General features: G+C 67.9%; 2 protein-coding genes and 2 non-coding genes across 4 annotated transcripts; all 4 read left to right on the forward strand.

Annotated features, from left to right (window-relative positions):
- The first annotated feature begins 31 nt into the window (after positions 1-31).
- On the forward strand, positions 32-10,426 carry TBRG4 (transforming growth factor beta regulator 4). Its single transcript, XM_054171488.1, has 10 exons — positions 32-489; positions 1,556-1,873; positions 3,281-3,452; positions 4,549-4,706; positions 5,147-5,257; positions 5,865-6,009; positions 6,326-6,574; positions 8,080-8,191; positions 8,767-8,881; positions 10,279-10,426. Exons 1-10 carry the CDS (start codon positions 76-78, stop codon positions 10,378-10,380), a joined length of 1,896 nt encoding a protein of 631 aa, XP_054027463.1. The 5' UTR covers positions 32-75; the 3' UTR covers positions 10,381-10,426.
- Positions 2,948-3,085, forward strand: LOC128898310 (small nucleolar RNA SNORA5). The gene has a single exon (XR_008462805.1). It is a non-coding gene; the product is annotated as a small nucleolar RNA SNORA5 (small nucleolar RNA).
- LOC128898311 (small nucleolar RNA SNORA5) lies at positions 7,369-7,502 on the forward strand. The gene has a single exon (XR_008462806.1). It is a non-coding gene; the product is annotated as a small nucleolar RNA SNORA5 (small nucleolar RNA).
- Positions 10,427-16,205: 5,779 nt separating the features above from the next.
- Positions 16,206-22,538, forward strand: NACAD (NAC alpha domain containing). Its single transcript, XM_054171287.1, has 9 exons — positions 16,206-19,331; positions 19,401-19,992; positions 20,494-20,706; positions 20,822-20,910; positions 21,005-21,088; positions 21,470-21,616; positions 21,952-22,083; positions 22,161-22,283; positions 22,386-22,538. The coding sequence occupies exons 1-9, from the start codon at positions 16,224-16,226 to the stop codon at positions 22,398-22,400; spliced, it is 4,503 nt and encodes a 1,500-aa protein (XP_054027262.1). The 5' UTR covers positions 16,206-16,223; the 3' UTR covers positions 22,401-22,538.
- The last annotated feature ends 1,601 nt before the right edge of the window (positions 22,539-24,139 follow it).

Below are 24,139 nucleotides of genomic sequence, written 5' to 3' on the forward strand. Positions count from 1 at the left end.
TCTGAAAGGTTTCTTTTCCTTTCTCAGCCTCCTGAGATGCAAGGTTGACCTCCAGCCCCAGGCACAGCTCCTGCCATGGCAGCCCGGCTGGTGCAGCGCTGCTGCTGGCGGCACCTGGGGGCCTTCATCTCTCCGCCCTCCGTCTCGACCTCTCTGCTGGCACCAGCTGGGAAGGTGGTGAGAGCAAGAGCTCTGCCTTTCAACTCCTTTCATACTTCAAGCCTTTTGAGCTGGGCTGATGGGGTCTCAGTCAAGGAGCAGCTGGAGGAGAGCAGAAATCCAGAGCACAAAGTGATCGGGGAGCTGATTGGGGCAGCCACAACTCCTCAGGACCTGCTCCAGCTGGCTGAGCTCCATGCTCTCAACAGCAACCAAGCTTCCCAAGTAATTATTCAGCTTTCCAAACTGGCTGTGGAAAAAAAGCTGGAGACCAGGAGCATTCTGCAGGATGAACGCTTCCAGCAGCTCCTCAGCATCATGGACTCCCAGGTAAGCTCTCTCCTGGCTGCAGAAGGGCTCTGGGGTAAGGCCATGAGGCAGAGAAGCAGCTCCCAGGTGCTCCTGGGATTGGACCTGCTGCTGGTTTAGGGACTGCAGTTTGGGAGTGAAGTTGGAGGGATCAGTTGGTGAAGAAATAACTCAAAGCAGAAAACTTACTGATTTCTGTCTGCAGCCACTGCTCTGTGGAGCAGAGCCAAGGTGCAGTGCAGAGCTGCTCATTCAGTGCTGCCTGGCTCCTGTCCCCTTGAGTTTGAAGCTTTCTCAGTGAGGAAATCCTGGAGCTGGAGGACCACAGCATGGTTTGGGAAGGGTCCTCTAAAGCTGACCCAGGGCAGCTCCCTGCACTCAGCAGAGACATCTGTAACCAGAGCAGGTTGCTCAGAGCCCCAGACAACCTGAGCTGGGGTGGGTCCAGGGGGGCATCTCCCACCTCTTTGGGCAGCCAGGGCCAGGCTCTCACCATCCTCATGGTGCAAACACTTTCTCCCTTCCCTCCAGCCTGACTCTCCCTTTTAGTTCAGACCATCACCTCTTGTCCTGTCCCAGCAGGGTACAAGTGTCCTGCAGCCCCCTCTGCTGAGCCATACTCTCTGCTCCCTGACGCCTCTCAAAAGACAGCAGAGAGCTGGGCTGTGCCCTGAGGGCTCCTGGGTGGTCCTGAGGCATTCTGGGGGTTGGGGAGAGCTGGGTCTGAGGGGGAGGAGGGAGCTGAGGAGCTGAGGCATTCCCATGCTGCTGCATTTGGAGTCAGAGCGCTGCTCCTGCTCGTCTCCTCGGTGCTGTGTCAGTGTCACCACGGATCCCAGGGGGTGCCTGTGTCCTGGCCACACTTCCTGATGCAAGCCAGGCTGCTGCTGGGCCACCTGGGCACACTGCTGCCTCATCTGCAGCTGCTGTCACCAAGCTCCCTAGGTCCTCTTCCACAGGGCAGTTCCCTGCCCCCAGGCTGGAGCCTTCCTGGGGCGGCTGTGAGCCCCGGGCAGGCCCCTTGGCCGCGGGCAGCCTCCTGCCGGCCGCTCCTGCCGCCACTCCCCCGGTGTCCCCCCGCTCCCAGATCTCCCAGGTGTGGAACAACGCCCTGGTGAACGTCCTGAAGAGCCTCTACGCGCTGGGGGTGGAGGGCGGCCGCCGGGAGCTGCAGTCGGTGGAGCAGGAGGTGCTGTGGCGGCTGCGGCGCCTGAGCTTCCGCCAGCTGGCCTCGCTGGCCGAGCTGCTGGCGCCGCGGCGGGGCCGGGACGGCAGGCTGCTGGCGGAGCTGCTCAAGAAGCTGGAGCTGCGCTGGACCGAGCTGGAGGGCACCCGCAGCGTGGTGGCGCTGGTGAGCAAGGTTGGCCACCTGTCCCCCGCGCTGATGGACCGCCTGGAGGACAAGGTAAGGGCTGCCCCCTGCCGGTGCCTGCGGGCACTGCAGCTGCGAGGCGGCGCCCCGCGGCCCGGCCCCGCGCGGGATCCCTTCCGCAGCTCCCGGAGGGGCTTGCACCTGAGGAGCTCTCTGGGAGTCCAACCATGGCCCCCAGCACTGCCAGGGCAGCCCCAACCACGGCCCCAGCCCTGCCAGGGCAGCACCAACCATGGCCCCAGCACTGCCAGGGCAGCACCAACCATGGCCCCAGCACTGCCAGGGCAGCCCCAACCATGGCCCTCAGCACTGCCAGGGCAGCACCAACCATGGCCCTCAGCACTGCCAGGGCAGCACCAACCATGGCCCCCAGCACTGCCAGGGCAGCACCAACCATGGCCCCAGCCCTGCCAGGGCAGCACCAACCATGGCCCCAGCACTGCCAGGGCAGCACCAACCACGGCCCCAGCCCTGCCAGGGCAGCACCAACCATGGCCCTCAGCACTGCCAGGGCAGCACCAACCATAGCCCTCAGCCCTGCCAGGGCAGCCCCAACCATGGCCCCAGCCCTGCCAGGGCAGCACCAACCATGGCCCTCAGCACTGCCAGGGCAGCACCAACCATGGCCCCAGCCCTGCCAGGGCAGCACCAACCATGGCCCTCAGCACTGCCAGGGCAGCACCAACCATGGCCCCAGCCCTGCCAGGGCAGCACCAACCATGGCCCTCAGCACTGCCAGGGCAGCACCAACCATGGCCCTCAGCACTGCCAGGGCAGCACCAACCATGGCCCCAGCCCTGCCAGGGCAGCACCAACCATGGCCCTCAGCACTGCCAGGGCAGCACCAGCCATGACCCTCAGCCCTGCCAGGGCAGCACCAGCCACGGCCCTCAGCTCAGCTGGCAAGCAGTGACTGGGAACCGGTGTCACCCCCCTGCCACAGCCATTGTCCCTTGCTCCTCTGTGCAAGCCAGGCTTTGAGGGCAGCTGGGCTGAGGATGTCCTTCCTGCCCTCTGGGGACCTCAAGGGGACAGCTGTGTGCCCTGCAGCCCCTGGCTGTGTGGCTGCCAGGAGCAGGGACCCCTCCTTGGGGTCAGAGCCGCCCCTGCAGCTGCGTCAAATTCGGCCCTCAGCCAGCCCGTGCTGGGGACCGGCCAAACAGCTGCCACAGCAAGGTCTGCAGCTCCTGAGCCTCACTGTCCACCCCCTCGGACCCTGGGGACAGGGAAGTGCTGCAGACAGCAGTGTGAGAGGGCAGGGCACCGCCAGTGTGTCTGGCAGGGCTGCCCAGAGCAGCAGCCTGGGTGGGAGTCCTGCCAGGCAGGCGGGAGCGGGGCGAGAGGCAGCTGCCGACGCGGCAGGGAGGTGCTGATGCAGCAGGAAGGTCTCTTCCCTGCCTGCTCCCCCTTGACATCCCTCTTGCAAATGTCTCCTGGCAGGCTCTGGAGCTTGCTGAGCAGTTTGAGCCCGAGGACATCAGGAAGGTGACTCTGGCTCTGGCCTACCAGCAGCGGCGCTGCGTGCCCCTGCTCCGCGCCCTCTCCTACCACCTCTGCCAGAAGCACTCAGAGCTCGGCCTCGGCCTCCTGCTGGATCTCATCTTTGCCTATGGTGAGAGGCTTGCTCTGGCAGCAGCTGCTGGGTGCCAAGAGCCAGCCTGTGGTGGGTGCTGGAGGTGGGGCTGGTGGGGGTGTCAGGGTGGCTGAGCTGGAGGAGGAGGGTGGGAAGGGTGCCTGGGGATGGGTTTGGGCACAAGCAGCACAGCTTCCAGCTCTGAGCACAGCTGGGGTGAGCCCAGAGACCACTTTCCTTCCAGGGACCCTAAAGGAGGAGACTGGGAAGCATGGAATCACAGAATGGGTTGGGGTGGAAGTCAGGTCATGGAGTCCAACCATGGCCCCTGCACTGCCAGGGCACCACCAGACCATGGCCCTCAGCACCACAGCTCCAGGCTTGGAAACCCCTCCAGGGCTGGGGACTGCACCACTGCCCTGGCAGCCTGGGCCAGGCCTGGACAGCCCTCAAGGGCAAGAAACTGTTCCTCATGTCCAGCTTAAGCCTTCCCTGGGGCAACTTGAAGCTGTTTCCTCTTGTCCTGTCCCTTGGTCCTTGGGAGAAGAGCCCAAGCCAGCACTAATCCATGTCCCTCAGCACCCCTGCAGCTGCTGGGCCTGGGCTGGGAGCCAGGCTGCAGACCCTGTGGTGGCTTCAGTCGTGGCCAGGGCTCTGTCACTCTCTGTTGATGCTCCTTGTGGCTGCCACCCTGTCAGCCAGGCTGGCCTGAGCCTTGGCTGCTGCAGCAGGTCCCAGAGCCTGCCTGTGCTCTTCTCCTGGGCACTGTCCTCTGCTGGGTGCTCCACACAGACCTGAGCCGCTCCAGCACTCGGTGCTGGCAGTTCCTCAGCTGGTGTGAGGTAGCCTCAGGGAGTTCAGGCCTCTGCTGGCCTTACCAGGCCCTACAGATCCGGGGGCACTGGGGCTGAAATCTGCCACCAGCACTGGGTGGAGGTTGGAGGCCTGAGCTGGCAGCAGGCCTGAGAGCTGCTGGGGGCAGCACACCGGAGCGGATGAGGTGGAGCCGGCGCGGAGGGAGGCTAAACCCGTCCCGGAGCCTCTTTGCTGCTACCCCCCCCCAAGCCTGGCTCCTGTGCCAGCTCCTGTGCCAGCTGCCTGCAAGTGGTGCCCCTTCCCCCTGTGCCCCTTGTAGGCAAGCTGAGCTTCCACCAGCCCCAGGTCTTCCAGAAGATCGCCGCCGAGCTGCAGCCGCAGGTGGCCGCCATGACGCCGCTGGAGGTCACGCGCTGCGTCCGGTCCTTCGCCCTCCTCAAGTGGCTCAGCCTGCCCCTCTTCGAGGCTGTGGCACAGGTGAGAGGACTCAGAGGGGAGAGGGAAGGTCCAGCTGGCAGCAGTGAGACTCTGCTCCGGCCCAGCCGCCCCCCTGCCGCCCCTGCAGAGGTGCTCCGGGACGGCGTCGCTCTCGCCGCCGCCCAGCCCCTGGCTGTGACGGGGCCTGGGCAGGAGCTGCTGTTCAGCTGCTGGACTCAGCCCTGGGGATGGTGCTGAGCTAGGTGCAGTCCCAGCTCCTGCTGCTGCTTCTTGTCCCAGTTCCACCCCCTGGTTCCACTGGAACGTTCCAGAGCTCTCTTGCCCCCACGGCTTGCCCTGAGCCGAGGTCGGGTCCCGGGGCAGCACTGAAGGCTTTCGCTGCTGCTCGCCGTCCTGCCCCGGGGCTGCTGCGCTCAGCTCCTGTCCCTGCTCACAGGGGACACCCCCACAGCTCTGCCTCTACCTCCTGTGTCCTGCAGTACACCCTGGACAACATCAGGCAGCTCTCAGTCACCCAGCTCTGTGGCCTCATCCTGTCTTTTGCTCGCCTCAACTTCCAGCCCAGCGCAAGCGAAGGCTTCTTCAGCATGGTAACCTTCCTCCTTGCCTCCTCTTCCTCACCTCCAGCTCCCCAGTGTCCTTCTGGGAGTGAGGGCCCAAGACTGACCCCAGGAGCCTGACCAGTGCCCCCCAGTCCAGGTGGATGATCCCTGCCCCGCTCCAGCTGGCCACACCACTGCTGCTCCAGGCCAGGCTGCTGGAGGCCCCCTGGGCACCCCCTGGGCACCCCCTGGGCACCCCCTGGCTCCTCTCCAGCCTCTGTCAGCCAGCAGCAAATGCAAAACTCCTCAGTGTTGAGGTGCTGCAAAGCTTTACCAGGAGGGAGCCCTGAGGGATGGCAGAGCTCCAGGCTGCTGCTGGGGCTCCTCATGGACATCCTGACCCCTCCAGGACACTCAGCCCCCTCCAGCTCAGCTGAGCTCAGGTTTGAGCTGCAGGCCTGAGGATTTCCTGGCCTCCAGCCCTCCCTTGCCTGCTGTGCTGGGTTGCCCTCCCAGCAGAGGTGCAGCAGCTCAGGCCAGCAGAGCACAGCCCCTGGCTGCAGGGTCCTGCCAGGGGAGAAGCGGGCTGGGGGCTCCCCACAGCATGGGGGCAGCAGCAGTGCTGGGCTGAGCTGTGTGATGTCCTTCTCTGCAGGTCCATGAGGAGCTGCAGGGTGAGCTGGACAGCCTGGAGCCTCAGCTCCTCACCGACCTGGTGTGGTCCCTGTGTGTGCTGCAGCAGGCCAAGGCTCCCTACCTGCAGCGAGTGCTGGCCCCGGACTTCCAGGCTCGGCTCCAAGGTGGGGGAGGGGCTCTGGGGCTGGGGGCTGAGAGCCTCAGAGCTGGGGCAGGGATGGTGAGCACAGGGCTTGGGCCATCTGGAGTGGGTGTCTGAGCAGGGAAGCAGGAGGGAATTGGTCTGCCTGAGCTGCCCAGGCAGAGGGGGATGGAGGCAACCGGCGCCGGGAGCCTTGGGCTGGTGAGAGCCAGGTCCTGCTCCAGCAGCCTGCCTGGGCCAGGGGCTTGTGCCTGTGTGAGGGGGAGAAGGAGAGCAAGGCCCAGGGGAGCCACTCAGCCATCCTCCCCCAGGCCACCCTCTGCTGCTTCCCCCTGCAGGAGATCAGTCCCCCAGGGCCCAGAACCTGCGGCTGAAGCTCGTCCACATCAACGCCACTGCCAAGCTGGAGAGCCCTGACTACAGGGGACCCTTCCTGCCAGGGGAGATGCTGAGTGCCAGCCAGCAGAGCGGGGACAAGGCCACCCTGCTGCAGAGCAGCCTGAGGGAGGCCCTGGCAGGGCTGCTGGGGAGCCAGGAGCAGGAGCAGGGGCGCCTCGACATCCACACCATCTACGGCTGGCACATCGGTGAGGGTGCCCCAGGGGGCACAGCCTGGCACAGCCTGCCCGGGGGGCTGTGGCTGGCCCCTCCCTGGAGGTGTGCCAGGCCAGGCTGGATGAGGCCCTGAGCAGCTTGGGCTGGTGGGAAGAGTCCCTGCCCACGGCAGGGGCTGGGAGCTGGATGGGCTCCAAGGTCCCTCCCAAGCCAGGCCCTGGGTCAGGCTCTGTGTGGGCTGGGGGCAGATGAGCCTGGAGGGCTGAGCTGTGGCTCCTGGGCCCCACTCTGCAGCCTCACCTCCCTCAGCCTCCTCCTCATGGCTGATGAGCCTGGAGGGCTGAGCTGTGGCTCCTGGGCCTGGGGCCCCACTCTGCAGCCTCACCCCCCTCAGCCTCCTCCTCATGGCTGCTCTGCCTTGCTCCCAGGTCCCCTCACAGCGAGGGGGAGCAGCAAGCCCAGGAGGTGGCTTTCATAGGCTCAGAGAAGTGTTGGGGTTGGAGGAGCCCTCTGAGGGCCAGGCCTCAGCCCAGCACCACCATGGCCACCACCCCCAGGGCCAGGGCCTCACCTCCTCAGTGCCTCCAGCTGGCTCCACCACCCCCCTGGGCAGCAGCTTGGGCATGGAAGTCCTTTTCCTGCAGCCAGGCAGTGCTGGGGAGGGTGAAAGGCTGCTGGCTCTGCCCTGCCTTCCTCTCCCAGTCCCTCCCAGTCCCTGCCAGTCCAGCCCAGCCCCCCCTGCCAGCCCCCCCCCTGCCAGCCCCCCCCCTGCCAGCCCCCCCTGCCAGCCCCCCCTGCCAGCCCCCTGCCAGCCCCCTGCCAGCTCTGCAGCTCTGTCAAATTCGTTCTCTGCCTCCTCCCTGGCAGGGAGCGGCCAAGCAGCTGCCACAGCAACCTTGTGCCCCACGAGCCCCATGGCCCCTTCAGTGGGGCACTGGGGGTGAAATGGCACAGACACAGCCACCCTGTGCCCCATGGCCCCTTCAGTGGGGCACTGGGGGTGAAATGGCACAGACACAGCCACCCTGTGCCCCATGGCCCCTTCAGTGGGGCACTGGGGGTGAAATGGCACAGACACAGCCACCCTGTGCCCCATGGCCCCTTCAGTGGGGCACTGGGGGTGAAATGGCACAGACACAGCCACCCTGTGCCCCATGGCCCCTTCAGTGGGGCACTGGGGGTGAAATGGCACAGACACAGCCACCCTGTGCCCCATGGCCCCTTCAGTGGGGCACTGGGGGTGAAATGGCACAGACACAGCCACCCTGTGCCCCATGGCCCCTTCAGTGGGGCACTGGGGGTGAAATGGCACAGACACAGCCCCCCTGTGCCCCATGGCCCCCTCCCAAGGGCCACAGGAGGTGGAGCCACCCCACAGCCCCCCCTTGGTGGGTGCTGTAGGCCAGGCACAGAGCCCAGCTCCTGGGCTGGGTGCCTTGGGGAGGGGGTGGTGCAAGCTCACATCCCCAGCCCTGGCTGAGGGGAGCAGCATCCAGGTGGACCTCAGGAGGCTTTGTGTTCCCTCCTCTCCATGCAGATGCTGAGATGGTGCTGAGCAGTGAGAACAAACCTCTGCCTGTGAAGAGCTTTGCTGCTCCACACCTGCTCCACTCAGAAGGGAAGAAGCCTCTGCCCCCAGGTGCCAGGAGGTGAGGCTGGGCCCCAGCCTGGGGGCAGGCTGTGCCAGCCCCACCATGAGGGCAGCCTCTTGCCAGCCACGGAGCCAGACTGTGGCACAGCAGGAATGGGGCCAGGTGCTGGTCATGGCAGGGCCAGGGAAGGGCAACCAAGCTGGGAAGGGGCTGGGGAGCAGGGCTGGGAGCTGGGGGAGCTGGGGGGGTTGGGGCTGGAGGAGGCTGAGGGGAGACCTCCTGGCTGCCTGCTGCTCCCTGCAAGGAGGCTGCAGCCAGGGGGGGCCTGGGCTCTGCTCCCCAGGAACAAGGGACAGGATGAGAGGAATGGCCTCAGCTTGCCCCAGGGGAGGTTTGGGTTGGCCATGAGGAACAATTTCTGCCCTTGAGGGCTGTCCAGGCCTGGCCCAGGCTGCCCAGGGCAGTGCTGGGGCCATGGTTGATGCTGCCCTGGCAGTGCTCAAAGCTCTCTTCCAACCCAAGGGGTTCTGTGGCTCCCTCTGGAGCCAGAGCTTGCTGGCAGCTGCCCCTGCTGCCCCTGCTGCCCCTGCTGCCCCAGCTGCCCCTGCTGCCCCTGCCCTCTGTGCCCCCAGGGTCGCCTTCCTGCGCTGGGAGTTCTCCAACTTCAGCAACAGGAGCAAGGAGCTGCTGGGTCGCTACGCCCTGGCCCGGCGCCACCTGCAGGCTGCTGGCTTCCTGCTGGTGGAGGTCAGTACCTGGGGGGTCCCCTGGGGCCTGCACCCCCCCAGTGCCCCTCGTGACGCTGGGCTGCCCCCCTGTAGCTCCCCACACCTGGGTGGCCCTGGGCTGGGTGTCCCAGGGGGAGCCTGGGGTTCCCCACCCCAGACTGCAGTGGGTGACCTCCTCCCCTCTGCTGGCTGCCACCCCCCAGCACCCCACAAAGCACTGGGGGGCTCCTCATGACAGCAGGCTCTTGGTGAGGCTCTCCCCTCCTGTGGGGGTGCCTCTCCCAGGTGACCCCCACTTGCCAGCAGCAGCAAGGGGGAGCAGCCTGCAGGGGAGCATGGAGGTGGTCATGAGCCAAGCCCAGCAGCACCCAGGCCAGGAGCAGCCACCGCCCTGGGGTGCTGCCAGCTGCTCCTGCCAGGGCAGAGCCTGCCCTGGGGCCTGGCTCAGCAGGTCAGCAGCCAGGATTAGCCAGCCCTGATCCCCTGCAGGCCACCTGGCAGGCGGCCCCAGGGTGCCAGGGGGGCTGGGGGAGCAGGGCAGGGCTTAAGGAGCTGCAGCCAGGTCATGGCTGAGCTCCCTGCAGCTAATCTCAGCCCTGCTGGCAGGCAGAGCGCTGCAGGGGCAGGCTGGGGAGCTGCCCCCTGCCCCAGGCTGGCCTGCCCCAGGGCACGTGGCAGCCCAGAGCCCTTGGCATCTGCCTGAGGCCTGCTGCCCCCCAGAGCCCTGCTGCCCCCCCAGGGACTCTAGTGCCCCCCAGGAGCCCTGGTGCCCCCCCCGAGCCCTGCTGCCCCCCCCGAGCCCTGCTGCCCCCCCCGAGCCCTGCTGCCCCCCAGGGCCCTGCTGCCCCCCCCGAGCCCTGCTGCCCCCCAGGGCCCTGCTGCCCCCCAGGGCCCTGCTGCCCCCCAGGAGCCCTGCTGCCCCCCCCGAGCCCTGGTGCCCCCCAGGAGCCCTGCTGCCCCCCAGGGCCCTGCTGCCCCCCAGGAGCCCTGCTGCCCCCCAGAGCCCTGGTGCCCCCCAGGAGCCCTGCTGCCCCCCAGAGCCCTGGTGCCCCCCAGGGCCCTGGTGCCCCCCAGGGCCCTGCTGCCCCCCAGGAGCCCTGCTGCCCCCCCAGAGCCCTGCTGCCCCCCAGAGCCCTGCTGCCCCCCAGGGCCCTGGTGCCCCCCAGGGCCCTGCTGCCCCCCAGGAGCCCTGCTGCCCCCCAGGGCCCTGCTGCCCCCCCAGGGCCCTGGTGCCCCCCAGAGCCCTGCTGCCCCCCCCAGGGCCCTGCTGCCCCCCAGGGCCCTGCTGCCCCCCAGAGCCCTGGTGCCCCCCAGAGCCCTGCTGCCCCCCCGGGCCCTGCTGCCCCCCAGAGCCCTGGTGCCCCCCAGGGCCCTGCTGCCCCCCAGGGCCCTGCTGGCAGCCCCCTGTGCCGGCAGGTTCCTCACTACGAGTTCCTGGAGCTGAAGCTGGAGCGGCAGCGCAGAGCCTACCTCCGAGACAAGCTGCACAAGGCCCTGGGCAGGGAGCTGGCAAGCTAACCCCTGCTGGGCACCCCCAGCTGAGCCCAGCCTGCCTCTGCCCCTGCCAATAAAGCCACCCTGGACGCTGCCCTGGCTGCCTGCCCCTGGCAGCGGGCTGGGGGCTCTGCAGGGCTGCCCCCCGCAGCCTCCCTCGCCCGGCGCCGCCTCTGCCGCTAGCTCCTGTGCTGTGCTGCGCCCCTGGCACCCCCAGAGTGGGCACAGGGCAGTCCTGGGACCTGCAGCATCCTCCAGGTGGGCACTCAAGAGCCCAAGGGCCCTCGGGGTGGGCAGGGGGGGGAGCTCCAGGACCTCTGGAGTGGGCAAGGGTGAGCCCAAGACACTCAACACAGGCACAGGAGAGCCCTGGGGCCTCCAGAGTGGGCATGGGAGAGCCCCAGGACCCCCAGAGTGGGCATGGGAGAGCCTCATGGCACCCAAACCAGGCACAGCAGAGCCCTGGGACCCCTGGCATGGGCACAGCAGAGCCCTGGGACCCCCAGCGTGGGCACAGCAGAGCCCTGGGACCCCTGGCATGGGCACAGCAGAGCCCTGGGACCCCCAGCATGGGCACAGCAGAGCCCTGGGACCCCCAGCATGGGCACAGCAGAGCCCTGGGACCCCTGGCGTGGGCACAGCAGAGCCCTGGGACCCCCAGCATGGGCACAGCAGAGCCCTGGGACCCCCAGCGTGGGCACAGCAGAGCCCTGGGACCCCTGGCATGGGCACAGCAGAGCCCTGGGACCCCCAGCATGGGCACAGCAGAGCCCTGGGACCCCCAGCATGGGCACAGCAGAGCCCTGGGACCCCTGGCGTGGGCACAGCAGAGCCCTGGGACCCCCAGCATGGGCACAGCAGAGCCCTGGGACCCCTGGCGTGGGCACAGCAGAGCCCTGGGACCCCCAGCATGGGCACAGCAGAGCCCTGGGACCCCTGGCATGGGCACAGCAGAGCCCTGGGACCCCTGGCATGGGCACAGCAGAGCCCTGGGACCCCCAGCGTGGGCACAGCAGAGCCCTGGGACCCCCGGCGTGGGCACAGCAGAGCCCTGGGACCCCTGGCGTGGGCACAGCAGAGCCCTGGGACCCCTGGCGTGGGCACAGCAGAGCCCTGGGACCCCTGGCATGGGCACAGCAGAGCCCTGGTGGGGCTCCAGCTGGGAGGGGGCCTCCTGCCCACAAGCCTTGAGCACCCCCAGGTGCCCTCCTCTCACCCCCCAGGCTCTGGTGCCCAGGCAGGGACCCCTGTGCCGTGCCAGCAGGGAGGGGGTGGGTGAGGGGCAGCCTGGGCAGGGTGGTGCAGTGCAGCCAGCTGCCAGCCAGGGCCCTGGGGGCAGATCAGCAGCCAGCTGGCCCCTGGGGGCCTTGGCACCTCCCTGCCAACCCCTCTGGCTGCAGGGGCACAGCCTGCTGAACCCCCACCAATAAAAGCTGTGGTGGGCACAGCCCCTTGTGCCCAGTGCCAGCAGGAGGCCATGGCAGTGCTGAGCTGCTGAGTCACAGCTCGGGCTGCTCCTGGCACCAGCGGCACCAGCCTTGGTGCCAGCCCTGCTGGGTGCCTGGGGGGGCAGCCAGCACCCCAGTGTGCCCAGTGCCAGCTTTGTTCAGTGCCTGGGGGGCAGCCAGCACCCTGCTGTGCCCGGGGTGGCAGCCAGCACCCCAGTGTGCCCAGTGCCAGCTTCTCTGGGTGCTCAGGGTGACAGCTGGCACCCCTCTGTACCAGGCTCACTGGGTGCCCAGGGTGACAGCTGGCAGCCCACCCTACCCAGTGCCAGCCCCACTGAGTGCCCAGGGTGACAGCCAGCCCCGTGCTGTGCCCGGTGCCAGGCACCAGGGCCAGGCCCTCTGTGCTCTCAGGTTCCCCCCAGCAGCCTTCAGTGGCACAGGGAAGGTGCCACGGGGCCTGGGGGTGGCACGGGGGGGCTGGGGGTGGCACGGGGGGGCCTGGGGGTGGCACGGGGGGCCTGGGGGTGCCCAATCCCATCCCGGGCATCTCCATTCCTGCATGGCAGCAGCCAGACGTCTGTCTGTCTGTCCGTGCCTGCTCTCCTCAGGGTGGTGCCACCCCACCCCAGCGTTGCCAAGGAGCCTTCCTCTCCTCCTCCTCCTCCCGCCGCTGATGCAGGGAGCCCGGGGCCGTTGCCATGGCAACCCTGCCGGCACCCAGCGGTACCCAGGCCCTGGGGGCACGGGGCGGGGGGGGGGGGGGGGGGGAACAACACCATTTGGGGACCCCCCTCAAACATCAGCCGCAGCCAGGACCCCCCCCCCGGCTGCTCAGCCCCTTTGGGGGGGACCAAAATCCCTCCTGCTGGAAGTGAGGGTGAAGGGGACCCCCCCTGGCCCCCAGACTGCCCCCAGGAGCCTCCCTGATGCTCCCAGCGCCTGGCACGGAGGGCAGAGAGGAAAGGCAGAGGGGGGGTGGGGGAGGGGGAAAGGAGAGAGGGAAGGAGGGAGGGAAAATAATGAGGGGGAAACAAAATGGAAGGAAAATAATCAAGGAAATTAGGAAGCAGAGGAACAAAAGGAGAAGGAAACAGAGAGGGAAAGGAAGAGGAATAGAATCAGGGAGGGGAAAGAGGAAGAAAACAACCTGGGGGGGGGAAGCAATGAAATAACCAAGGGGGGAAATAATGAGAGGGGGGAAAAGGGGATAAAATAATCAGGAAACAAAAGAATGAGGGGGAAAAGGCAAAATAATCGAAGGGGAGGAAGCAGGAAAAGAAAGGAACAAAGCAGGGAGGGAAACAAAGAGGAACAAAGTAATCCGGAGGAAATAATGAGGGGGAAATGAGAGGGGAAATAATGAGGAAGAAATAAAGGAGGGGGGGGGAAGGGAAGGGGAGAAAATGACAGGAAAGGAATCGGGAGGGGAAAAATAATCCCCGGGGGGGGATAAGGAACCAAGGGAAAAGACTCAGGAGGGGGAAAAGGGACAAAAGGATCGGGGGGAAATAATCGGAGGGGAGGGAAAGAGGAAGAAAATAATCAGGAGAAAAAGGAACGAGAGGAAAATTAACAGGGAAAATAATCGGGGGGGGAACAAAGGGTTGGGGAGGGAGAAAGGGAGGGAGAGAAAGAACAAGCAGGGAAAGCAGGGAGAGGGAATGAGGATAACGGTGAGGGGAAAATGGTCAGGGAAAAGAGGAAGAAACTAATCCGGAGGGAGGGGAGGGGGCCGGGGGGGAATAACCAGGAGAAAATAAACAGGGACTGGGAATCGGGAGGGGAAAAAAGATCAGGAAAAGAAAATGATCAGGAAAAAAAGCCCCGGGGGGGCCGGGGGGGTGAAGAGGAGGCAAATAACCGGCGGCATGAAAGGCTGCGGACAAAAGGCGCAGGGCCGCGGCGCCGCGAAGCCGAAGCCCCGGGAGCGAACCCGAGGCAGAATTGCTCCGGGGGGGAGAAAGAGCAGGGGGAAGAGGCAGAAAATCAGGGAAAAGCCCAACAAAAGCATCCAAAAAGCACCAAAAACCCAGCCCCGGCCCCCCCCCCCCCCCGCGCTGACATCAGCCGCGCTGCCCCCGCCCCCGCCCAGCCCAGCCGCTGCTCCGCGGCTCCCGGCGCAGCCGCCCGCGCCCAGCCCGAGGCGCAGGGGCCGGGGGCTGGCAGCGGGGACCCCCCCCCGGACCCCCCGCCCCGAGCCGCGGCCATGTCCGGGGAATCCGCGCTGCGGAGCCACGGGGGGGGCGGCGCGGAGCAGCAGCCGGGGATGCCGGAGGGCAAGGAGGCAGGTGAGGCGCGGGGGGACGCGGGGAGGTGAGACTGGGGGGCGTAGGGGCATGGGGCGGGGGGAGGGAGAAACGTGGGGCTGGGGGGGGGGAACTGGGGATTGGGATACGGGAGGGGGGGGAGTGTAGGATAGGGTTGGGGGCCGCAGGGATCTGGGGGGGGCAGGGAGGAATGTGGGATTTGGGGTGGAGGGATAGGAGATGGAGAATAGAGACGGGAGGGGGGACGGAGAAATGTGGGATGCAGGGATGGGGAGGGGAAGGGTGGAGAAACGCAGGGGTTGGGATGGAGAAATGTGGGACAGGGAGGGAAGAGATGGAGGAGGGAAGGATGGGGATGGAGGGAGAGGGGATGCAGGGATGGGGGATGGAGGGATGGGGGACGCAGGGAGAGGGGACGCGGGGAGAGGGGACGCGGGGATGGGGGATGGAGAAAAGGATAGGGCATGGAGGACAGGGATGTGGGATGGGTGAGACAGGGATGCAGGGTGGAGAAATGTGGGACAGAGGAACAAGGGCTGGAGGATGGAAGGATTTGGGGTGGGGGATGGAGAGGTGAGGATGGAGGGCAAAGGGATGGAGGACAGGGGATGGAGGTCGGAGGGACGCAGGGCAGCGGCTTGGCCGCGGTGGCTGCCCCGGGGCGAGGCAGGTGACTTTGGGGACATCCAACCCTTCCCCCCGCCGGAGCACCTCCCCCAGCCGTGGCTTGTGTCCCGTGCCGTGTGTCATCCCCCCCAGGCCCGGCAGGCGGGGGGGGGGGCTCGGCGCCGGGGGGAGGCTGCGCTCCCCCCCATTGCCGCCCTCAAACCCCTCCGGGTGGGGAAACTGAGGCCCGGCCCCCAAGGTCACCCTGCGCTGATGTCACCAACCCCCCCCCAGGGGGGCCCGGGGGAAACGGGGACAGCCAGGATGTGCCGGGGGGGTCCCCGCTGTCACCGCGGGCCTCAGTGCCCCCCACAGCCGTGTCGGGGGGGGGCGGTCGGTCACCCCGAAATAGGGGCTGCAGGGGGGAGGGCAGCGTTAAGGGGAGGGCAGCGTTAAGGGGATGCCAACTCTCCCCCCAGCCCCCCCCAGCCCAGCACTTGAGCAGGGAGAAAGGGCGCAGGACCCCAGGCCCCCCGCAAAGGAGCCCTCTGCGGGCAGCAGCCATAAGCCCTCCCAGACCCTTTCACGGGGAGGGGGCCATAACCTATCCCCCCCCCGCATGCCCACACCTGCAAACACCCAGGTGAGGCCCCCCCCCCCTTCCCAGCCGCCCCTGCGGCCCTGCCCCACCCCCCACCCCCTATAAACGCCCCGGGGGGAGCAGGGGGCTCTGCCGGCTTTGGTGCTGGGACCAGGGCTCGGTGGGTTCCGGTCGCTTCTGCCCCATGGAGCAGCCCCTGGGGGGCCCAGGTAACGGGGGGGGGGATGGGCAGCAAAGCTGGGGGGGAAGGGAGATTTTGGGGGGGCTGCTGGGGTTGGATGGGGGCTGAGCTCCTCCTTCAGTAGGCAAATGGGGGACTGAGGACCCCCAGACTCAGTGGGCACAGTGCCCTTGAAGGGGGGATGGTGCTGGGGGCAGAGTTGGTTGTGCTGGGGGGGGGGAATGTGCCCCTCCCCCCATGAAGGGGTCCCCTTCTTCTCGGGGCTGCCTGACTCTGTGCTCCCCCTCCCTTGTTCAGTTGCATCTTTGGACCCCCAGACCCCTAGTGAGGGGCTGGAGGCCTGGGGGGGCTTTTGCTGTGTCCTTCCCTCCTCCCCTACCCCCCCTGGTGTCACCTAAGTCTATAGAGACCCCCCCAGGGGCTGGGGTCACCTTGTTTGTGCTGTTCCCCCACCATGGGGTCCCCTTGGCTTGGGGACATCTGGGTCTGTGGTGTGTGTCCCCCCCCCATTCAGCTGCATCTTGGTGCCACCAGAGAGGGGCAATTTGGGGAGGGGGCTGCTGGTTTGTGGTGCCCCCCCCCCCCCCCCGAGTCACTTAACCTTGTGGTGACCCCCACCTAAAGCACCAAGTGTTTTGGGTGGGGGTCACCACAAGGTTGAATGGCACTGTGGGGGTGACCCCCCCATCACCAGCTGACCCTTGGGGGGGCTCTGTGGCACTAATTGGGGGGGGTCCTCTCTTCTTTCCACAGCCCCCCCCCCGATGCTAGCCAAGGAGGAAGCTCGGCCACAACCCGAGGGGGCCAGCTGTGACCCCAGCCCCCCCACTGCTGCCCCCCCAACTGAAGCCTGCAGACCACCCCCCCAAAAAACTGACCCCCTGGACACCCGCATCGTGATGGGGGAGGAGACCCAGTCCCCTGCCCCCCACCCTGAGCCCCGGGGGGGTCCCACTGTGCCTTGTCCCTTCCCTGCTCCCACCAAAGACCCCCAAAGCCACTCAGCAGCTGAGACCCCCACCCCGGGGAGAGCCCAGACCTCCAGCTTGGACCCCGACCTGTTCTTCACAGCCCCCTCCACCCCAGTCCGTTTGGGAGGGTCCAGAGGTCTGGTGGCCCCCCAGGGCGAGGAGCAGACGGACGGGGAGAGCGAGGGGCTCTGCTCGCCCCCCACCTCCCCCTCAGGCTCCTACATGACGGCCGAGGGGGGCAGCTGGGGGTCCTCGGGCACTGCCAGCACCTCCCCATCCTGCTCCCCCAACCTGGTGGCCGAGGCCGAAGGCTTGGCGGAGGCTGAGAGCATGATGGCGCTGAGCTTGGAGGAGCCTCCCGACTTCACCCCGCCGCCCCTCGAGGAGGAGGATGGACCCTTCACCCTGCTGGAGGATGACGACGAGGAGGAGGATGGACACACGCCAGAGGAAGAGGAGGAGTGGGAGGTGTCAGGGCTGGAGGAGCTGCCCGGTGCGGGTCTGATCCCGGCGGCTCTGCTCCCGTTCCGGGGCAGCCTTCTCTTCCAGGCGGAGGCTGTGGAGATCACCCCCCTGCCCCCCGGCACGGCCAGCCTGACCCTCTCCGGGGAGGAGGACGATGAGGAGGAAGAAGAAGAGGAGGAGGAGGAAGGTGGCAGCACCTCGGCCTCCTTCCTGCGCTCGCTCTCGGAGACCTCCATCACGGAGGGGGTGGATGAGTCCTTCGCCTTCCACGACGACACTTCAGCCTCCTCCGACTCCGCCGCCTACGACGGCGAGGAGGACGAGCGGCTCTACGGCACCGAGCGCCACGCTCTGGGCACCGAGGCTGGGGGCACGGCTGCCGCGGCGCCCCCCGGCACCCGCGGCCCCGGGCACGGCGGCATCGAGCTCCACCTTCACGCCGGGCTGGCCCCAGCCGGCTCCGGGCAGGGGTCGCCGCGGCACCGCCACGGGGAGGTGACCGCCGCGGGGGACCTCGGCGCCGAGCGGACGGCAGCAGGGGCGCCGGAGCACGGCGGCAGCAGGGCACCCCCAGCGCCTTCCGGAGAGGCTGGCGTGGAGCCAGATGGCGAAGCCTTCCTCACCTCTGCCTCTTCCTCCTCGGAGCCGGAGGAGGTCTCGCTGCCGGAGGCTGATGTCCCGCAGGAGCCAGCGGGGGAGCTGGTGGTGAAGGAGGATGCCAGCGAGGCAGCGCCAGGAGGAGGTCCCAGCACGGAGCTGGCGGCGAGCGGCGGCGCCCTGCAGCCCCCCAGCCTCTGCTCTGGGGAGGCCAGGGACCCCCAGACTGATAGGCTCCAAGGGGATACTGTGGCACCAGCCAACGGGGAGCACCAGGGCGGCCCTGGCAGCGAGGGTGACGGCGACCACGAGCCTGGCACAGCGAGAGAGGGGAGCGGCGAGCTGGCAGCCACTGATGGCCGTGATGAGCAGGGCGCTGTGGCCACCACCGTGGTGCCACCCGTGATGCCCAGCCCACCAGAGGAGCTGGACACCCCTGACCAGCTGCCAGGGGTGGCACCCAGCCTGCCAGAGGAGCCAGACACTGAGGCCACCACCCTGATGCCATCAGTGATGCCTGTCTTGCCAGATGAGGTGGACACCACAATGCCACCAGAGACACCCAGCCCAGACACCATAGCCACCAGCCTGGTGCCAGTGGTGGCACCCAGCCTGCCAGAGGAGCCAGACACTGAGGCCACCACCCTGATGCCATCAGTGATGCCTATCTTGCCAGATGAGGTGGACACCACGATGCCACCAGAGACATCCAGCCCAGACACTGAGGCCACCAACCTGGTGCCAGTGGTGGCACCCAGCCTACCAGAGGAGCCAGACACTGTGGCCACCACCCTGATGCCATCAGTGATGCCCATCTTGCCAGATGAGGTGGACACCACCCTGGTGCCATCAGTGACACTCAGCTCGCTGGACACTGTGGCCACCACGATGCCACCAGAGACACCCAGCCCAGACACCACAGCTACCAGCCTGGTGCCAGGGGTGGTACCCAGCCTGCCAGAGGAGCCAGACACTGAGGCCACCAACCTGGTGCCAGGGCTGCCAGAGGAGCCAGACACTGAGGCCACCAACCTGGTGCCAGGGGTGGCACCCAGCCTGCCAGAGGAGCCAGACACTGAGGCCACCACGATGCCACCAGAGACACCCAGCCCAGACACCACAGCTACCAGCCTGGATCCGCTGGTGGCACCCAACCCACCGGACGAGGCTGACGCTGTGGCCACCAGCTGTGACCTGATGCCCCCAGAGGCACCCAGCCCAGCAGAGGCTGTGGCCACCAACACTGACCTGATGCCACTGGTGCCACCCAGCCCACCAGAGACTGTGGCCACCAACCTGATGCCACCAGAGGCTGTGGCCACCAACCCTGACCTGATGCCACCAGTGGCCCCGAGCCCAGCAGAGGCTGTGGCCACCAACCCTGACCTGATGCCACCAGAGGCACTCAGCCCAGCAGAGGCTGTGGCCACCAACCCTGACCTGATGCCACCAGAGGCACTCAGCCCAGCAGAGGCTGTGGCCACCACGCTGCTGCCACCGGTGCCACCCAGCCCACCTGATGAGCCAGACACTGTAGCCACCAACCCCAGCCTGGCACCACCGGTGACTCCCAACCTGCCGGATGGCACCGTGGCACCGTGCCCCTTGCCCCAGGAGGAGTCCAGCGAGGAGGAGGTGGCCAGGAAGGCTTCGGCTGCTGAGCCCCCGGCCCCCGCCTGCCCCGGGCTGCAGCAGGAGAGCCTGGCACAGCCCGCAGGGCACCCCGAGGCGGGGGAGGCAGGCACCAGCTCCTCGGAGGAGTCCTGCCCGGAGCTGCTGGAGACCTCTCGCTCCCGCACTGACTCCAGCTCCTTCGTGGCCCCCGAGGGCAGCCCCCCGGCAGCCCCCCGGCTCCCACCCTCCGCTGAGGAGGAGGAGGAGAAGCGTCGTGCCCCCCCCGCCCCGCAGCGCCCCCACTCCATCTTCACGGCCTCGGAGCGGGAGGTGTACGTGGGGGAGCCCCCGGCCCCCCTGGACCCGCTCCAAACACCTGGTGCCTTTTCGGGGGGCGGGGGGCGGCAGGAGGACCACCAGGAGGTCACCGCCATGCTGAGAGGCTCCTTCGGGGCCCTCCCTGCCCCCCGGCACCTCCCCAAAGCCCCCAAGCCCCCGCAGAGCCCCCGCGGCGAGGGGGGGGCGCAGGAGGAGCCCCCGACCCGGTCCTCTGGGGACACCCAAGCCAAAGTCCTGCCCCCGGCCCCCCTCGAGGAGAAGGAGGCGACGGTGGGGGAGGGGGCTTCGTCCAGCCCCCCGCCCCCTCCAGGCGCCGGGGAAGCGGCGGGGGCTGCCGCTCCCCAAACCCACCCCGAGACCCCCAGCCCCTCGCCGCCCCCCTGCCCCGTGCCCCCCAAACTCAGCCAAGTGCCTCCTCTTGCTGCTGCGTCCCCATCCCGCCCCCCGCCCCGCCCGGCCCCAGGCCGTGCCCCCCAGGACACCTCAGGGCTCCCCGCCGGCGAGGAGCGGCCCCCCGTCCTGCCAGCCTCCAGGAAGCACCTCGAAGGTAGGAGACCCCCACCCGACCCTCGCCCACGGCTGCCACCCGCGGTGGGGTGCTCAGGGTCACCTGGGGGGGGGTCCTAAGGTGTCTGGTGGGGGTGAGCAGGGTGGGTTCATCCCTGTGGAGTGGGGGTGGGGGTCCCATGAGTTCAGTCCCTCCCACGCTCCTCCCATCCATCTCCGGGGGGGTTGTGAGGGACCCAGGTGGGCATCACCCACGGTGGGGGTGCTCAGGATCACCTTGGGGGTCCTCAGGTGGCCGGTGGGGGTGAGCAGGGGGGGTTCAGCCCCACAGAGGGTGGATTCTAGGGGGGCACCACCGGCTCATCATGGGGGGGGGGCGCTGTGTGGGACCTGGGTGCTCATCACCCGGGGTGGGCTGCTGGGGGTCCCCTTCGGGGCTGTCCCCAGGTAGGTGATGGAGATGTGCAGGTTGCCTTGAACCCCACAGAAGGTAGATTGGGGCGGGGGGGTCCAGCACCAGCTCAGCCCCTACCCCCTGCAGCCCCTCAGCCCTCCCCACGGAAGGAGAAGGATGCCCGCGGCCGGCAGGTGGCGCCAGGCAGCGTGGGGGGCAGGGGACCCCCCCGGGGGTCCCTCCAGTCCGAGTCCAGCTCCTCCAGTGATGGGGATGCTGCAGACCCCTGCCCTGACACCCAGCACCTGCAGCAGGACAAGCAGCCCCCAGCCCCCCACCGCTGTGAGCCCAACCACAAAGGTGAGAAGAGAGCTCCCTGGGGGGGGTCACGCTGTGTTTTGGGGAGGGGGTCACGCTGTGTTTGGGGGGGGTCGTGAGGGGGCTGCCTCCGTCCCAGCCCTCTGCCTGGCCGCAGGGTCCTGTAACGAGTCGGAGAGCAACGATGAGTCGATCCCGGAGCTGGAGGAACCTGAGGGCTCAGAGCCACCAGCAGCCCAGAGCCAGGTGAGGGAGGCGCTGGAGGGGCTCCTGGGGGGGTTCTGGGGCCCCCCCGCGGGGTGGTGGGGCTGGGGCTGCCTCACCCCTGGCTCTCTGGCAGGCGCAGCTCACCCACTCGCTGGGCACCGGGGAGGAGACTGTCAGCAAGGCCAAGCAGAGCCGCAGCGAGAAGAAGGCCAGGAAGGTGGGATGGGACCCCCGGGGGGGGGGCTGGGGGTCCTCCCTGATGGGGTTGGAGGTCTCCCATGGGGCTAAGAGTCACCACGTGGAGCTGAAAGGTCTTCTGTGGGGCTGGGGGTGTCCAGGCGGGGTTGGCAGGACCCCGGAGGGGCTGGGGCGACCCTTCCTGAGTCAGAGCCCCCCGGGTGGGTTGGGAAGTCCCCCACGGGGCTGGGGTCCCCAGGCGAGGGTGGGAGGTCTCTCGTGGGCCTGGAGGTCTTGAGGTGGGCTCGGGGCGGGGGGGGGTGGTGGTGGTCCAGGGACGGCGCTGGGAGCTGCCGGCGGGGCCGGGGCTGCCTGGGCGGGAGGGGCAGGGGGCGAGCCGTGCGTGCGCCCCCCCGGGCAGGCCATGTCGAAGCTGGGGCTGCGGCAGATCCACGGCGTCACACGCATCACCATCCGCAAGTCCAAGAACATCCTCTTCGTCATCACCAAGCCCGACGTCTTCAAGAGCCCTGCCTCCGACATCTACATCGTCTTCGGGGAAGCCAAGGTCGGCCCCGGGGGGCTGCCGGCCCCGGGGGGCGGCCGGGGAGGGAGCCCTGCGCGGCTGCTGGCCCCCGGGGTGGATCTTGGTGGCATCCTGTGGGGCTGGTGGTCCGTGGAGCGACCCTGGGGGGTATCCCACTGGGTTAGCAGCCCCTGGGGGGGGGGCAGCCGAGGGGGTGTCCCGTGGGGCTGCTGGCCCCCGGGGTGGCTCCTGGGGGTGTCCCACGGGGTTAGTGGCCCCCGGGGCGGGTCTGGAGGGGATGTCCCGCGGGGCTGGGGTCGGTTTGGGGCTGGGGGCCGCGGGGCCAGGTGTGTGACCCCCACCCCCCGTCCCTGCAGATCGAGGACCTGTCGCAGCAGGTGCACAAGGCTGCGGCAGAGAAGTTCAAGGTGCCCCTGGAGCACTCCCCCCTGATCACGGAGGCAGCCCCCAGCCTCACCATCAAGGAGGAGAGCGAGGAGGAGGAGGAGGTGAGCGCCAGCCCCGGGGGCGGGGCGGGGGGCGGCGGGGGGGCGGGGGGTGACGGGGCTGCCTCTGTGCCCCGCAGGTGGACGAGACGGGGCTGGAGGTGAGGGACATCGAGCTGGTGATGGCCCAGGCCAACGTCTCTCGCCCCAAGGCCGTGCGGGCGCTGCGGCACAACAACAACGACATCGTCAATGCCATCATGGTGAGCACGGCCCCGGGCCCCGCCACGGGGACGGCAGTCCCCCCCTCCCCCCCTCCCCGCGGTGCTGGGGGGGGGTCCTGACCTTCTGCTCTTCTCCCACAGGAGCTGACCATGTAGCGGCCAGGGGCGCCCTGGCCCCCCCTGTATAGATGCACAGTTCCTGCCCCCTCCCCTGCCCCCTCAGCCTTCCTCCTCACCCCCCAGGCTCCTCCTCCCTGTCTGTAGCGCTCAATAAATGGCCTCATGTATCACTTGGATGGCACCTCCTGGCCCACCACGCTCATTTGGGGGGGGCTGGGGTACCCTGTGGCTTCCAGCAGCCCCACCTGGCTGGGGGGAGGCTTCCCTGGGTGAGGAACTGCTCCCTGGCTCAGCCTAGAGAGCGGTGGGGGATGCAGAGGCCCCCAGCTGGTGAGTGGTCCCCAGTGGTGCTGCCCAGGGCTCAGCACCGGGGCCAGCTCTCTGCAGTCTCTTTGCCCATGACCTGCCGGGGGGCACTGAGGCTTCCTCGGTCAGTGTGCAGATGGCACCGAGCTGGGTGGCAGTGGTGGTCTGCTGGAGGGCCAGGAGGGCTCCACAGAGGGGTCTGAACAGGCTGGAGCCAGGGGTGAGGGCACACAGACCCCAGGAAGGCTCTGGGCTGGGGGCAGAGGGGCTGGAAACTGCCTGGTGGGAAAGGACTTGGTGGGGGGAGCTGGTGCCAGAGGTGAGCCAGGGGGTGCCCAGGTGGGCAAGAAGGCCACCAGCAGCCTGGCCTGGGGCAGCAGTGGTGTGGGCAGCAGGAGCAGGGCAGGGAGGCCACACTGCAAGTCCTGGGGTCAGTTTTGGGTCCCTCACTAGGAAGGTTCTGGACACACTCCAGCCCCTCAGTGCCCTTGGAGGTGGTTAACCAGGACAGGCTCTGGAGCAGCCCCAAGAGGAGAGGGGGCGAGGGGGCAGGGGGGGCAGCAGGATGGGGAGAGGGGGCAGGGGGGGCTGCAGGAGTATATTTCCCTGTAACAAAGACTCTGTACAGAACAACTGCCAGAACCCCCCCAGGGCCACCAAGACCACCCCACCCTCTGTCCCCTGGTGCCAGCAGGGCCTGGTGCTGAGGATGTGGAGGTGGAATGGAACCTCCTGAGCTGCTGCCATCTTCTGTGCTACTCCATCAGGCTCTTTCCAGAGTGGAGCTGCTTGCAGCTGAAGCAGCAGAAACCCAACCCCCCCGGGGCTGGGAGCTGCCCTGGCTCCAGCTCTCCACCTACAGGCAGCCAAAGCCAGAGGCCTCTGAGGCTCCCTGAAGCCTGCAGCTCCAGCAGCCAGGGGCAGTTTTGGTTCTTCATCTCTGCATCAGCAAAAGGCACTGAGCCCCCCCAGCTCCAAGTGCTTCCCAGCCCTGCACCCTGCTGGGGCTTCTTGGGCTCAGGGGAAGGACAATCTTGGTCCTCAAGACAGAAGGAATGGAGCTGGGACCTCCATCTTCCCTTGGTGGATGGCAACCTCATGGCTGGAGGAGGAGGAGGAGGCTTCAAGGTTCTCCATCCCAGCTCGTCCCAGGAGCTGCTCTCCAGGATGGCTAAGTCCTGGCCAAATCCTCTGCTCCCTGGCTTTGCAGACCCTCTCTGAGCCCTCCCCAGCTTCTGCTTTGGCGTTTATCAGCCCCAAGGTGGAAGGGCTGCTTCCCCCCCCCCAGGTGAGGCCTCAGGGAGCTGGGGAGACTTCACCCTTCCAAGTCAAGGTGAAGGAGGATTGGGGGTGCCTGGGAGCACCCCAGGGTGGGCTGCTGGCTCCGTGCAGGGGTGTACCAAGGGCTGGAGTCTGTGGTCCTGGGGAGGGAGGAGGGGTGAGGGCTGCTGGGGTGGGCTGGCCAGAGG

The sequence above is a fragment of the Dryobates pubescens genome, chromosome 21 (assembly GCF_014839835.1).
Source record: "Dryobates pubescens isolate bDryPub1 chromosome 21, bDryPub1.pri, whole genome shotgun sequence".
In the NCBI taxonomy this organism is placed as follows: Eukaryota; Metazoa; Chordata; class Aves; order Piciformes; family Picidae; genus Dryobates; species Dryobates pubescens.